Raw genomic sequence first — 16412 nt, 5'->3', positions numbered from 1 at the left:
CATCTGGTTCTCTGTAGGTGAGTGTGCCTGGCAAAAACAGCTTTGCAACTGCAGGCTATCTCTGCTGTAGACCACCTTTAACTCCTCCATGGGGAGGTATTTTCAGCTTGGAGTCTGGCCCTGCAAACCCTTCTCAACATTAGGACCATAAAAAGTCTGCAGTTTGCAGACATTCACAGGCTCTCTACAATTGTAGGATGTTCTACTCACCCTCAGTCATTCTGTGAGAGTAGGGAAAGTGGTACTTTGCCCCGGAGGTCTCATTTTTCCTAGTCTGGTGTCATGATTTTGAGTCTTGCACAGCTTGAGTCACGGTGGGCTTCAGAAATCCCTAAAAATCCCTAAAAATATCTTCCTCTGGCTTTCCTGGAATTCAGAGATCCAAACTGGTGAGCTGCCTGCTTGGCTCCCATCAACCGAGGCAGGCACCTGAGAAGCAGGGACCTGGCAGCCCTGGGACACTCCTTGTGCTCTCACAGTCCCTGTGCAGTGGCAGTGCTGCTGAAAATGGGGTGTGTGACAGAAATCAGGGAATCATAGAAAGTTAGGGGTTGGACAGGACCTCAAAAGATCATCAACTCCCCTCCTGCCAGAGCAGGGTCACCTAGAGCAGGTCACAAAGGAACATGTCCAGGTGGGTTTTGAGTGTCTCCAGGGAAGGAGATTCCACAACATCACTGGGCAGCCTGTGCTCTGTCAACCTCAGAGTGAAAAAATTCTTCCTTTATTTATACAGAACCACCTATGCTCTGGTTTATAACCACTGCCCCTTGTCCTATCATTGGTCACTGCTGAGAAAAGCTTTACTCCATCCTCCTGGTACTCACCCCTTACATATTTATAAACACTGATGAGGTCACCCTCATTCTCCTCTTCTCCAAGCTGCAGAGACCCAGCTCCCTCAGCCTTTCCTCATCAGGGAGATGTTCCACTCCATCATCTTGGTTGCTCTGCGCTGCTCTTTCAAGCAGTTCCCTGTCCCTCTGGAACTGAGGGGCCCAGAACTGGACACAATATTCCAGATGTGGCCTCACCAGGGTAAAGTAGAGGGGAAGGAGAACCTCTTTCAACCTACTAACCTCCCCTCTTCTGATGCACCCCAGGATGCCATTGGCCTTCTTGGCCACAAGGGCACATTGTTGGCTCATATCATCCTTCCATCCACCAGCACCCCCAGCTCCCTTTCTCCTATGCTGTTCTCCAACAGCTCATTCCCCAATCTGTACTGGTACCTGGCATTGTTCTTTCCCAGATGCAAGAGTTTTCACTTGTCCTTGTTGTAATACACTAGATTTCTCCCTGCCCAACTCTCCAGTCTGTCTGGGTTCCTCTGAATGGCAGCACAGCCTTCTGGGATGTCAACCACTCCTCCCATTTCTGTGTCATCAGCAAACTTGCTGATAGTACCCTCTATTCCCTCATCCAGGTCATCAATAAGTATATTGAATAGGCAGCTGCTCCAGCTTGGGCCCAGGGCTGCTCTGCTCCAGCAGCAGCCCCAGGGGTGAGGGTTCCCCAGCAGTAGGAGGCCAGAGAGTGCCTAGGGAGAGATGAGGGCAGGGGGCTCTTGATTACGTGTTTCATTCCTGGCAGCTCCAGTTGATTGCTGTCTGTGAAGCCAAGAAAGTCTTTGGTACCCTTTCTGCTTCAGCTCTGCTGGAGAGCAAAGATAAGAGCAATCTAACAATGGGTGAGAAGCCAGGGGAGGACCTCAGACCAACGAAGTGCATGCTCAGACCCAGTCTGTGGGCCATCAGCACCAGTTTAGGGGGCATTTAGCATGTAGAGAGAGTTTATTTCTCAGCAGAGATGTTATTCCAGTGCCTTCCTGGGGTGGCTAAGGATGCAGGAGGAGGGGAGAACAACTACTGTTATGGCAGGGAGCAGAGCTAGGGACAGCATCTGAAAAAGAGGATAAGCCACTGATAAACATAGACATCCTGGTAAACAGACAGAGCAGAAGGCTCCTGCTCCTGACAGTCTCCACAGAGTATAGCAGTTTCCTTCTAAGAGCACTGACACTTGCTGCAGGGCACATGTGAAGCGAGCTGGAAGAAAGCAGAGGCTGGAGCAGGGAGAGAGTGATGCTCAGGCACCAGTGGTGTTGCAACCCAATTATGTTCTTGCTGGGCAGAGAGCTGGGCTGGGACATCCTTTCAGAAAAAAAAAAATATCAAAAATCAGATCAACAGAAATCCAGTTCACCTTTTGCTCTTGGTCTTGGGATTTCGAGTCTTAAAAAGTTGCCTAGGTCTCATAATGGAGAAGACTTTTGGTGGAGCGAGGGAGTTAGGTAAGGTGAGAGGGCTAGGAGGGCAAAGGAGGGAGCTCAGCAAACATCCCCTCATCTGAAACCACAAAGGACTTTTTAGAGAGGTCTGCATGAGGTTTTAACCTTCAGAGCAATTGTGTCATGTTACCAACCCCCTGGAGACATCGTTGTTGGTGCTAGAGTAAAGAGTACTGTACTTGCCACCAAGCTGGGTGGAAGACCAGAGCTGGGAAAATGGTTATTTTTCATCATCAGGTTGTGGTTCTGACTGGATGGTGAGAAGCACTTGCACTTCATTCCATGGGAATTTTAAAGATTTTACACTAAGGAGTATCAGGAGTATGACTGGGTTATACCAGGACAGGTCAAGTCAAACACTTGTTCAGTGATGCCATCAGAAATTGGAAGGAAGAAGACAGAACATTCAAGGTGTTGAGGGAGTTGGAATAGAAGGATTTAGCAAGAGGGTGAACAAGACTTGAGGAGCTTGTTGGGATGAGAGCTAGATCTTTGACTGGGTGGAGGATCTTGGTACTAACTCCTGCCACGAGGCTGAGAGGGCAGGAGGAGACTCCAGGAGGAGTTCAAGTTGCCTCTGATGTAGACTGGTTGGCAGCCTTTGCCAAAAGCGCTTCCCGCAAAGTTAGATACCATGTGAAGGCTGAGATGGGACTAAGTGTTAGAGTGGAAATAATAGCAGTAAGATGATAGAGGACTATGTTGATTAAAGACCTGCTTGGCTGAATGAGGGCTGTGCAGGCTGTGGTCTGTTTGATGTGGTCACACCAGTGTGCACCACTTGTACCATCCCATCTCTGGCTGCCCCAGGCTGTCCTGAAATGGGACCAGCTGTGGGCTTGCAGGAGGGCATCCAGCAGTGCATCCAGCAGTGCATCCAGCAGCTCCTCTGAGTGGAAATGGGGTCATCTGCAAAATCAAGCAAGGGCTGAAGGCTGCCCTTCTGCTGCATTTAACCCTTTTGAAACATCCTCCTTTGCTGCAAAGCTCACTGATTACATTATTTTTGTTGAGTTTTTGAATAAAGAGGTGTCTCATTTATAGTCCAGAGATTTTGGAAACACAAGCCCAGCAGGCCTGGCCTCCTTCTTGGGACATGCCTTCCCAAGGCATTGGTGTCTGGAAGCTTACCTGTTGGGTTTCTTCAGTGTGTTTTAATAGGTGAGAAACAGAATGAAAACAGTCCCAAATAAATGAAATGGTGGAACTGAATATCCTTTAGCCTATTTTCAGTGCCACAGACAAGAACAGTAAGCCTGGTCAAATGCAAAGGGCCTTGGATAAAGATGAAGTATCTTGGCTGTAAACGGCTGGATATCCAACTTTGATGTTGCTGTGTCAATTCAGTGTGCTGTCCCTTATCTTGGTCACAAGCAGCCTGTGACCAGAGCCAGCTCCTTTTGTTCATACGTAATAACTGTATTTGCAGCTCTCAGACTGGGCTCGTTTGGGGCTGGCAGCTGCACAGCATCGTTTGCAGCTCATTAATTTCCTCCAGGTTGCTGCCTTGCTGCTCCGTTGAATGAAGCACAGCTCCAATGGCTGAACACAGCCCTGCTGAGCTGAAAGCACCATCAGGGTGTGTGTAGGAAGAGCAGGTCAAGGAAGGGGAAAGAGGGACTCACCAGGCTGATTTCTGGAGTGCTTTGCAATGGGAATGTCTGCATTGCTCCCCACCAGTTTGGATGTGCTTTGGGCACTGAAGTCAGGGCAAGCTGCCACATGCAGGAGCCAGGAAGGAGGGTTAAGCACCCATCTGGGAAGTAAGATACACCTGCTCTCATGCTGAGGACTGGGGAAACTATTCTGACATTTCTTGGAAGGCCAAATTTCATTGCAAGTGCAGTAAGTGTAGGACAGCAAGCCTTGGAGATGGCCACCCCTCATCTTGGTATTGATGTCCTTGATCCATGCTAGCAGTGTTGTGGGCAGTAGGTGCAAATCCCTGATGACAGCTGCACATCTGGGCTGTGCCAGCATCTGATATTGATGTGTGATGGAGGAGATCAAGGGTCTCATCTCTCCTGGCAGTGGCCACCTTCGCTCCCACCACAGCTTCTCTTGTGGTAGGATCAGCAAGCTGATGTCTCTGTGGACATCAGCCTCCCCTCCTGTGCTAGGTGACTCATCCTCATTGTGCCTGCACTGCTGGGGAGCCTTGGGCAGCTCTGCCCCCAGCTGCAGCTCCCTGTTAGGGACAAAGCCACCCCAGCACTGCCAGGAGCTGGCAGAATACAGAGTTGCATTTGGGAAACAGCAGGGCAGCAGCAGGGCTTGAATGGAGCTCCCAGAGGGCCCCTTCTGGCACTCAGGCAGTGGCAGCTTGTGTGTCCCTGCTGGGATGCAATGTGGCAACACAGGTTTAAGTGTGGGCACTCTACAGCAACAGCTTTTTGCAAATCCACTGGGAGTTCAGAAAACTGAATTTTGAACAGAGATCAAAGAAGCAGCATGGAGCTCAGCCGAGCTACAGCCAGCAGTGTGTAGCATGCAGCCCTCCAGAGCTATGGGTGAAGAGGAGGACATGGGTGATTATTCTCTGGGTGTCCAGGGGGGGATGACCTGAGTGTGCAGGTGGTTATCAGCACTCAAGAAAGTGATGAGCTGAGGCAGTGATCAGTGCTAACTGCATTCCCTGGGGCACCAAGCTCAGGTGGATGGGGTCACCTTCTCCCAAAGAAGCAGTACCTGAAGGCCAGCCACTTGGATCTCTTCAAACCTGCTGTAACAAAGGACTGAGAAATGCATGGCAGGGCCACACCACCCAGGCAGTGTCCAGGGGCTCATTTTGGTTAACAAGCTTCAGCAACTTTTTGCCCTGTGAGGAGTTTAAAGCCTTCCCAGGCTGCTGAGGATTGTTTTGGATCTGGTACTGCTCATTCCTCAACTTCCTCTCCCCCTTGGTTCCCACCTTCTCGATCTCGCCAGTATCTCCATGGCAACCCTGTTGCTGAAGCATAGGGAAGACATCTAAATATAGCTTCCAAATCTCCATGCCTTCAGTGAAAAGTCTAAAACCAGGGGAGACATCTTGAAACACTGGGCTAGCTGCTAAGAGCAGCCAGTGATGAGTGTCTTGTGGGTGGGATTTGGGATTGCTGTGGTGAGGCAGGGCTTCCTTCCAGCTGAATGCCAGGTCCATGTCTGCTCACAGCATCTCCAGGGGCTTCAAAGTAAACCAGACTACCATCTCCTGTCCTGGCCACTCCCATTCCTATACTCTTGGCAGATTTTTGAACCATTCTCTAAAGCAAGCATCCAGTACTAGATGCATCTAGAGTATCTCCAGTACTTCATCTGGCTGTCAACATCCATGGTGGGTTTTGACATCATAGGTTTTGTTGTGATGCATTAGACTAAACTGGAAGCAGAAAAATTCAAAGGCTTTTAGTAAGGAATAAAGTATCTTCCTTCTTTCTCCACCCTCTACTTTTATTCCTAAATTTTGCACTGTGTCACCACAGTGAGGTTGTGGCTGAGGTTTTGCTCCTTTAAAAATTTGTTTCTGAGAGAAAAAGCACACAGCACCTATTCAGTGAAGCTGTTCTCCTTGGGAACCTGCCCAAAATAGGGAGCAGAGAAATGTCCATGCCAGGGCCCTGGCACTGCTTTGCACCTACACCAGGTTGATACCCACCACAACTGTGTGGTTTCATGGGCTGCCAGGATGAATTATTACTTGTACAAGACAAGTGCTTATTGTACAGACCTCACAAAGTAGCTCCACATGCTGTCAAGACTTTGTTTGCTCTCCCCTGGCCCTGAAGCATCAAGTCTTGGAGGGTCAGTAAGAAAAAGCTGACCTGCAGGAGGCCAGGCAAGGGCCCCCTGTGTCTGTACACAGAGCTTCACCATTCAGAGCCCACAGTCTGGGAGGTGATGCACAGATCAGCCTAGGTATGTTTGTTGGTTTTGTGTTTTTTTTTTTTAAAGAAGAACTTAAAGATTATATCTGAACCTGGAAAAAAAGCCAACCAAAAACCAAAAAACCTTTATTCAATAAATTAAAAAAAACCTGTGGAGCTGAACTATTATGCTTGCACAGCCCAACTTAAATTCAGCTCAGCATAGACTTAGCTGAGAGAGGGTTTAACAAACTCTGGCTTTCCACTCTTTGCAGAACTTCTTTAAAAAATTGTGTCATCTTTCCTGAAAGAATTCTGTGTAGTAAAAAACTTTATGATGTTCAAACAAACAGAAATGCAAAATGCTTTCACAACCTGCTTGTCTGGCAGGGCTGACTGCGTTAAGGGAGGTCCCTGAGCACTGTTTTGTGCTTCTCTACCAGGCCTTTTCCAGTTCTTCAGGGCTTCCAAGCTGAGTGTGAGACATTTGCCATTTACTAGCTTTGGTGCTGGCTCCTGTAGCTGACACGTGTGGATATACCACATCCCTCGAGTTGCCCTGAATAGCACACAGCTTACTTAAAGGTTCTTCTGTAAGGTGTGACAGTGCTTAGTGGACTCACCTGCCTGCAGCTCTGATTTCTGGTACAGTTGTTGGCACTGGTACAAAGCAGGTGTGAAACACTGCCCTGTGGAGCTGACAGCATTTCATGTCCCCTTGCAAGGCTGTGTAGCAGTGGGAGGTGAGGGCTGGGCTGCTGTGGCAGGAAACAAACACATATTGGAAAGTGAAGCTGAGCACAAGCACAGCGTGACCCCTCTACATTTGCAGTCCAGGATGAAGGAAAGGCAAGAATTAGTCATTTATTTTTTCTTTTTGTAATCTTTTTTCACCACTATACCTGAAAGTCTTTTATTGGTAACTCTTTGAAGTTTCTTGATGCAAGTGAGGACTTTAAAAACCATGGGTTTATTCTCGACTATGTCCCTTTAATTATCATGTGTTAGCTACTAAAGCATTTTCAACAGTTCTAATTGAAACGTGAACCAGTTTACTAATTAACCAAGATTACATGGGCAATACACAAAAAGAAACCACCTTTCTATGTCAGCATTTCCTTCTTTATCCCTTAGGGAGACCTGGTGTGACATGACCAAACTGTACCACCAACAGCCTCTGAGCTCCTGGCAATCCTCAGCAGAACCCTACACAGGCCAGGGGAGATGGGCATGGAGGGGCATGAAGGATTTTGGACTGGGGTCCTGGTCTCTGCCTCAGGGTACTGCCACCCCTTGCATGGTTTCTGTTGCTGAAATCTATGCTGAAATCCCTGCCCAGTGGGGATTCTGGGGTGGATTCAGAATGGCACCACATGCTTTGAAATTCACACTGCAGGGACCTGCACCCCTTGCAAATCAGATAAAGGTTTGGGTATATCAGGATGTGTCAAGGATGCTGTGTCCTGACCTCTAGGTGTATGCTCTAATGATTCATGTTAATGAGTAACTAGAGATCTGCAGGTACTTCTCCCTGTCTCTGGGATGTTTACCTTGCCCTCCTGGCTGCTTTCCATCCTGGCTAACAGCATCCACAAGGGGCTGTAAATCCTGCCCTTGCATAGCCCTGCATGTTTCAGTGGTATACACTATGTGACATCTCCTGCACTGGTTTTAGAGCTGAGCCTTATTTCTCATTCCAAAGTAACACAGACGTATCCTATCCTCTTAACCTCCTCAGCAATAATTCCTGCAAATGAGAGTCTCCACACAGAGAGACTCAGTATTTTCTAGTGCATTAGTCCAATAACCATCCAGTTTCTGCCTTATGTGTTGGAAGTGGACGTGTTGACAAATAAAATTATTTTATAGATGATCCTCTATGCTTCCCAGACAGGGAATTTAGCAATAGCATGTGCACAGCATCCTTTAGAAGATCGATGTCTATTCATTTCATCCTCTGTTGCTTACTCAGGGAAATTTCATACTTAATATTGCTCCCCAGAGGAGCTTTCCCATCCCTAACTTTTAAAACCAGTGATTTGTTTCTAAGTGCACATTGAAAGGAGAGCCTGGAACACCATCTTCTGAGGACTGTTGGTAGCAGCTTGCAATGACCCCAGAGAAGAGGAGACCGTGAGCAGCCATCCTGTCTTCTGCACGGCCAGGTGATTCCTGGGAATGATGTCTCTCAGCTGCATCACAGCCCAAGCTGAAAGCATTGCTCAGTCTGCTGAAAACACCACTGAGGCCTGAATGAAAGAACTCTTCCCATCAATATGCTCAGATGGGAGTTGAGATTGGACTTGGTGTGGGCAGAGGAATTTTTTGGGTTGCAGAGTAGCTCCTCACTACCAGCTCCCAGTGGCATCTAATGATGGCAGTGGATCACCAGGAGAGGCTGTGGGGTGGCCTCTGTTTTCTTCTCTTTCCAGCTGTCTGAGGTACATGTCTTGGCCATGAGGAAGCTGTCAGGGAGAAAGGGGGCAGCTAGAAAGTGTCCCTCCTTTTCCCATGTGGAACATCCAGAGGCTGGGGAATGAAAGCTGCTTGGCTAAGCAAGGTGAGCTTCAGACCTCTTGCTTCCCATTGTAGTGAGTGTGCCAGTCAGAGAGACTGCACCACCAGCCCCTCTTGTGCCCACCTCTGCCCCCATTAATTTAAAGAAGCTATCAGGATGTTCTTGCAGCAAAATGTTCCAGAGCCTCCTGTTCCTGTGTGCTCTTTGTCTCTCAGTGTCCTCCTGTCATATCTCTCACATTAACATAATGTCTTCCCAGGGAAGTGCTACACTCCCCATCCATCTCCTCTGTTCTCCATGTCTTCCAAGGGGGTAGCTCTCAGTGTGGCTGAAGGTGAGAGGTAAGATTGCATGGGAGCAATCTTTGTTTTGGCCTCCAGAGGATTTATGACAGCTCAGGACACAGCTGTAGTTACATCTGCTTTCATAGCTCTGGGAGAGGAGTGGGATGCTCACAGTGGCTTGGGAAGTTGCAAAGTCCTGAAAAGGGCAACCCCCACCAGCTGTGGGGGCCAGGAGGGGTGGCTTGATGGGCCACTGCAACCACCCTCCATCAGTGCTGACCTTTTTGTGGTGACAGTCACTGGAGCAGCTGGCCAGCTAAGAGAAGGGCACTTCCCTGCGAGGGAGCAAGCCCAGCCCTATGCCCCCATCCTTGCAGGCTGCAGAGCAGCCTAGGAGTGAGGAAGCTGCTCTTCCCCCTGCCACAGAATCCCAGTGAAAGGTTAACTGCTCCCTCTTATCTGGCACTGGGTCTGTGAGCCTTCCTCCTGGTGTCACTGCAGGACCCTGAAACCTTCTGTTGTGTTCCTTTTCTCCTTGCATGGGGGGATCTGGCAACATTCTGTCTCTAGAGCAAGAGCAGGCAGCAGCTGTGGTTTGGCTGGAGCCCTCCATCCCACACCACCCAGCTTTGGGTGGTCCCAGCATCCCCATGCCACAGAGCCCACACCTCTGGGCTCCTGTGCTGGGTTCCTAAAGCTTTCACAGTGCCATGGACCTACTGAAGGATCACCACCTCTTAGTGAAGCTGAGGAGGTTGTGCACCTCCTCCTCTTTTGAGACTGGGTGAGAGATGCAAGGTCCTGCCTGTGTCTCTGCAGGGTACCTGCAGCTTTGGTCTGAGATGTTCTGCCCACTCCCCTATTGTTTCAGAGCCAGGTAGAGCTCCTTTTCTCCCTGTGGCTCCTATCAAAAGAGTAAATTGGTGATTTAATGGATTGGTCATGAAATTCAGACAGCCTTTTTTGAAAAGCCACCTGAGGCTTGGGTGTGCACTAACAGTCTGGTGTGCTGTGAAGCTGGTCCAAGAGACCAGAGGGTTTGCAGACTCGGTTTCCTGTCCCAAGGAGATCTGATTTGGAAAGCCAGCATTTTACTGTGCATCCTCCCTATGGACCCCCATCGTGTTTTCTTACTCTTTCTTGCCTTTTTCTTTTTTAAAACATTTAAAAAGATGACTTAAGGAAATCTCACTGCTGTGGAACTACTTAGTAGGCTGTATAGAGCTCTCTGTAGGTAGCAAAGGTGCGTACATCAGGTCATTATTCCTTGAGTCCACATCTCTGAGTATTCATTGCACACATAAAATATGTGAAATCAAGCTTTCCATACATACAGTGCAGGGTCAGGGGTGTCATCTGCAGGGCTGGGGACATCATCTGCTGGGCACATGTCCTTATCAGATGAGCATATCTACTCCATTCTGGTTTGTGGACATGCCACTCATGGAGATGGGAGAGCTACCTCATAAAAAGAAGAAAAAGAAAGAAAAAAAAGAAAAAAAGAGAAAGAAATGAAGGAAAAGAGAGTTCCCGTATGAAAGCAAATTCAAGTGGTGTGCATGCATAATATTCATTGTGTAAAGCTTCCAAAGAGCTTTGTCACAATCCCTTAGCAAGCTCCTGGGAAACAAAGTCAGTGGGTTTTTGCTGACAAGCAATACTGAGTAATTTGGAGGTCCTAGATGGAAAAACCATAAGCAATGGTAATTATAAATAGAATTTTAAAAAGCAACCCCCATTCAGAAAGCACTGGCTGCATTTGAAAATCCCACCCTCAGTTTTATTGTACATGAGCAAGAAAAAGATCAGAGCTATGAATCAGCCATAGGTTTTACTCAGCAAATTGAACAAGCTTTGCAAAGTTCCAAAGGCCCAGACAACATCAGCTTCAAAAGCCAACTTCAGTCAACCATTCCAAAGAAAATGCAGGAAAATTGTTGTGGTGCTAGCTGAGCACCAACATTTACATGAGAGACATAGGAGTTAAAATCCTACATCCTTCAGGTTGGATTAAGAGAGATTGAAAGGGTCCAGAGAAGGGAAAAATGTTTGACAACATTATCATGGGATACATGTAGAGAAAGCACTGGCAAAAATAAAGCTTATTTATCTTAGAAGAATTAAAAGGTTTTCTTTTTCTTGCATGTTCTTGCACTGCTATAGCAGAGGTTGTCCAAAGTCTTCCCCCTACCCCATATGCCATCATTTGAAAGTCAGAGTTTGTAAACAAGCCAAAGGCAAGGGCCAGCACAGGAAATGGGATTTCCATAGAGTGTGGGCACACTTATGATTTGAGAGTCTAATTGGAGGAGGGCTGCATAATTTTGTGGTCATTAGTGACAGCAGTAGGAATGCAAGCTGCAGTGGTGATGCTTAATCAACCCTCCTATTCCCTATTGTGAAATGGTGATTTTCAGAGGGCTCTTGGCAGTAGCAGTATCCCCAGGATGCTCATTTTCTGAAGCACTGTGGGATCAAAGATACAGGGTTTATTTGACACCAAGAGCTACCTGCTGAGGCACATAGGGATCTGAAGCTCGGGGATATTTCTCCTGACTCCTCTTGTGGGTATGGAGCTGTGGTACCGTGGGGTCATTCGCCTGCAGGAGGAGCAGCTGGCCTGGTTGCTCTTAGGAGCAGTTGTTCTGGGATAAGAGAAATGCTTTTTAAGTGGATCTGACTTAATTTTAAAAAATGTAGTTCCAACTTTGTTTTGGGGACTGACTGGGAGTCCAGGAGCCCTGAGACAGAAAGTCCGTGCTCCTTTAGAGTGATTGCATTTATATGGGCATGGAATGTATGTGCTTATCAGTGCACGTGCAGACAATATTGGATTTAAGAGGGTGTGAGATCAACCTGGAATAAAAGCACCAATCCCTTCTGTCATGGGCAAGACTACACAAAGCCTTGCAGCCACCAGGAAAGTGAGGGCACCACAGGGGACATTTTCAGCCCATGACAGTCAGTGCAGCCCTGGCTGTAAGGAGGTCGCAGGTTTGGCAGAGCCCCCAACATAATTCCCTTGTTCTGTTTGCTTGCAAAAGCCACAGGACTGTAGCCTCTGCATAACACATGTACTTGCTGTGAAAGAAAACACAGTGAGCTCTTCTTTTCCTGCAAAATGCTCCAAGAACTCGTAAGAAATGTACCTAAGGAGAGATTCTGGATGTCCTGACAGCTGCTCCAGCAACCAGCACCTCTCAGGGCAGGCTGATGAAGCTGTTCCTTCAGCAGCTGATTAACCTGCACCATCTAGGGTATCACCTAGGGTTCCCTCTGGTGGGAATAACACATGAGCTGCTGGCTGCAGGGTCTCTCACAGTCTGGTTGGGCTGGTGCTGCTGGGGGGAGGCAGCTGCATGTTACCTGCATTTGTGTGTGCTTGTGTGGCTGCTTTTGCAGGGGTGTGTAAGTGTGCAGTGGGTGGCAGGGTGAGGGACACCTGCTTCTTTGCTGGTCATCAGGCTTCATTGCCTACACTCTGAGCTTCTGAGTGGCAGCTCCTGATCCCCTCTGTGGTTTCCTGGGGGATCAGAGCTATTTGTGGCTGACTTTGTTTTGCACAGCGTGGCCTGACATCATGCCTTTGGGTTAAGCAGAAAACTGGACAGTGTCACATGCAGGAGTGGGTCTTTAACCTTTCTCAAGGGCCATTTTGAGCTTGTTCAGTGGGTGAGAAAACTTTGACTCTCTAATGTCCCCATTCAACTCTTTACTTTCCTCCACAGTTGCTTCTCTGTTCCCTTCTCCCCTTTATGACACTTACTATTTTTCCATCCACAGCAAAACAGTTCACATCAAGGTAATTGATGATGAGGAGTATGAAAAAAACAAGAATTTCATCATTGAGCTGATGAGCCCCCGCATGGTGGATATGAGTTTACAGAAAGGTGTAGTACTGGCCCTCCAGACTAACATTAACGTTCTTCTTTCCTCTTCTCTTCCATCTCCTTCTCTCCTACTCTTCCTCTGATGTTTCTCTGTCTCCAACTGCTCTGCCCTAAACACTGCTGTGCGCACACACCGTGTCACATGGTACTCACAGTGGGAGGATGCTGGTGGGGATGGGGAGAGGAAAAGGGAAGAGGGGGGCAGAGAGAAAAGGATGGAGAGCTGTCACTCTTGTTGTTATTTCTCAGAAGCTTGAGAAGGACCTTCTGCCACCCTCACTAGAGGCTCCAAGCAAATTCTGTAGCATCAGCAGGAAGATGCTGGGCAGAAATTCATCCAGCATCTCAGGAGGTCATCGCTGAGCACTGCTGCTATGGCTTGGTCAGACCCATGTTAGATAAAGACAGGAACTGAGGACTGCCAGAGAAGCAGCTTCTGTAATTTCTGGGAGCACAAGATGAGGGCAAGGAGGACCTGATGCCCTGCTTTAGTTTGTCTGAAGGCTCACAGCAACTGTGCATTGCAAGGATGCTAGAGGGAGCTGGGCAGGCTGGCAGCAGGTAGAAGGGGCCAGCCCCACTCCAGTGCCCAAGGTATATCCATTTGAGCCTCACAGCCGATTTAGTCCATTGTGTTCCCCTGTGAGGTCCCAGCAAAGTGTCTGGTCCCAGGGAAAGCTGTGTCCTTGCTGAGGAAACAGGTCAGGGAGAAGAGACTGGCACTGCTGAGGGGAAATAGTAGTAAGATGTGCTGTTTTAAAACTTGAAATTAGAATTAATGGCCTCCTATGCAGCTAACAGAGATACAGCCTTCTGACAGAGACCCACCTCACCCCATTGGGGGACATGTATGTGAATGCCCATCTCTTTCTCTTCTACTCAAACTCCCAGCCTGTAGTCCCAGCAGGTTTATTATTAATTGTGAGGGTAGCAGAAGCAATTATCTTCCAGCTAAAATGCAATGGATACCCCAGGGTGGTCCCCGGTGGTTTCCAGGTGGCCAATGCCCTTTCCATTACCATGTGACACTGGAGAAAAAAACAACAAAAAAAAAAGTGTTGCAGGAGTCACCTCCCACTAACCATCAGCAAGGTTTGACCCCCTTCTTTTCCCTCCCTCCTCACTTCCTGGCCAGCTACCTCTCCTCCTAACACCCTCCCGCTCCCCAGGGAGCCGCTGCGATGGATGCCCCGTGTCCCACAGGCAGGCGGATGCTCACGCCCTGCGGGGATGGGGCTGCGTGCCAGGATCCCAGATCGCCACCTCTGCTGCTGCTGCTGCCACCGCGCCTCGGCCAGCTGACCCGCTGTACACAGTTGTCTCTTTTGTTGTCCCTACAGGAAGACCGTAAGGGTTAAGATAGTAGATGAGGAGGAATACGAAAGGCAGGAGAATTTCTTCATTGCCCTTGGTGAACCGAAATGGATGGAGCGAGGAATATCAGGTGTGAGATGCTTTGTGAAAAAACAAACAAACAAACAAAAAAAAACAACAAAAATTTTGAATCCAGTCTCCAGCCCCCCTAATCCAGAAAATACAATCCTCTTTCTGCTCCTTCCCCTTCCCTCTTTTCTTCTCCTCTGTTGATGGATTGACTTTTACTCTCTGCCCTCCTATATTCTTGCTTTCACCCTGTTTCAGTGTCATCTCTCCCTTTTAGAGCCCAGCTTACTTCTGATCCTCCTTTTGTGCAATGCTTAAGCCTTGGGGGCTGTTTTTCTTTTTTTTTTTCTTTTTTTTTTGGCTGGGTTTCCATGTCTTATCTGTTTTCCTTTTTTGTTCTGAGCACACCTTTGCTGTTCTACCCTCTCCTTCTCCTTTGCCAGGACCTTGGGGAATATGAAAGGCAAGAGAGGGGCACAATGCATGGTCACTCCTTCAGCTCCTCCCGTAAGCCCCTTTCCTTCCCTCTGTTGTTGCCTGCCAGTGGCATTGCCTTGGTGCACTTGGGTCCCCATGAGGCATGGTGAAAAGCCCACAGGAGAAGAGGGAAGACGTGCTATATGTAATTTTGCTTTTGTTTTGAAAATGGTTCACCATGTCATTCCTCTGAAACCTCCTTGATGTGTTGCAAGCAATCACAGCCTGTTTGTAGAGGGTGTGGAGCTCTGCTGAGGTCCTGCTTCATCAGCAGTGAGAGTCAGGATCTCCTAGCAGAGCAGAATTACAGTGGTACTAAACCCACACTCATGGTTGCCCTTTGCCTAGGTTTATCTTTGTCCTCTCCATATTTGACTCCTCTGTGCAAGTCCTGCCATTGGTCTCACCAGCTTTGTCTCACCTCCCCCCCTGGGAGGGCCATGTTCTAAACAGAAGCACTTCACAAAAGCAAATTGAAATCCATCTTCTGAGTGTTTGATAGGGAGCAGAGACAGACGTGTGTGCCCACAAGCTTACTGCCTCTCCCATGTGCTACTGCAGAAGATGGGAACACCTAGCAGTTGTCTGTGCATGGCACAGCTTCCCCTTGCTGAAATATTTCCAGTCTCTTATCTCACCAGCACAGCAGCTACACATCCTCTGGCCGGTCTGGGTCTGATCGCCCAGGCAGGTCTCAGCAGGGTATTCAGAATAGACACAGCTTGCATTAGCATGGCAATGTACTGAAGCATCCTTGGCTTTATAAAATGCAGCCCCAAGGAGGATTTGTAGCTTTGTGCTGTTAGACTGTCTCCTACAGCCTGCAGGCAATGAGGGACATTAGATTTCACTGTGTGCTGAGCACAGGTCCTTGGGTTTCACTCAAATCCAACTAACCTTGATCAGAAGCAACAACAAATCTGCCGTATCCCATGGGGTTATGTTCCAACAGTTAATTGCTTGCCAGGGTAAATATATGGGCAGAGCTTCCAGGTAGAAGTTGTCTGGCCTCAGCTTGTAGGCACTACTTTCTTACTTTTCTCTGTCAGATTACAGAAGTACATAGCATGCCTTGGCTTCTGTGGAGGGACCTGCTCACTATAGCCATATTAAACTCAGATTTCTTCTTGAGAGATTAAGGACATTAAGCCTGTGGCCCCTAGTGCCATGATGTAGGGTTTCCTCTCCACAATGCCCCTTCCTTTCCTTGGGGCTCTTGCCTCTGTCTCAGCAGGCACAGGAGGAAAATCACCTACCTTTAGCTTTCTCCTTCTTATGCTCTCAGCAGCCTGAAGCATCACTGCAAAGTTTCTACTCACTCTCTGCTCTCTGCAAGCCCTGTGTTCTTTTCTAAACCAGTGACCTTCAGTGTACAGAGTGAGGATTGGGCTATTTTTTGTGAAGTCTTCCATTTCTTTATCCCATATAGGCCACTTTGCATCTTGCTAAATAAAAACACTTCCTTAAAAAAAAACCCAAATAGTGCCTAGGGTGGCTCAATTGTAAAATAGCCTCATCATTATTAGGACTATGATGCCAGTTTGCCATGCTGTGGGTGTTGCATTTACAGCACCAGTTGGAATCAGTGGGACCTTCTGCTTCACAACAGGAAGAGAGGAGAGCAGAGTCAGCTGGAATGATCTGCAGCACAGAGCCTGCAGGCCAGCTGCATCCATTGCTGGTGGTAAAGGTGCACCCTCCAACACACCCTCCTTACCCAGAGGA

General features: G+C 48.2%; 1 protein-coding gene across 3 annotated transcripts in view; it reads left to right on the top strand.

Annotated features, from left to right (window-relative positions):
- Nucleotides 1–16412, top strand: part of SLC8A3 (solute carrier family 8 member A3) — an 88733-nt gene that overhangs the window by 53086 nt on the left and 19235 nt on the right. For 2 of the 3 annotated variants that reach the window (XM_030451957.1, XM_008502966.2), the window contains exon 2: nucleotides 12721–12827. In XM_030451957.1, coding sequence (XP_030307817.1) covers nucleotides 12721–12827 — 107 coding nt within the window. Of the gene's footprint in view, nucleotides 1–12720; nucleotides 12828–14167; nucleotides 14272–16412 lie in introns of all 3 variants that reach the window. The other variant, XM_008502972.2, reaches the window with a different exon arrangement.

Source organism: Calypte anna, chromosome 5A, assembly GCF_003957555.1.
Source record: "Calypte anna isolate BGI_N300 chromosome 5A, bCalAnn1_v1.p, whole genome shotgun sequence".
In the NCBI taxonomy this organism is placed as follows: Eukaryota; Metazoa; Chordata; class Aves; order Apodiformes; family Trochilidae; genus Calypte; species Calypte anna.
The sequence above is the reverse complement of the archived record's forward strand: the minus strand, read 5'-3'. Positions and strand labels throughout refer to the sequence as shown.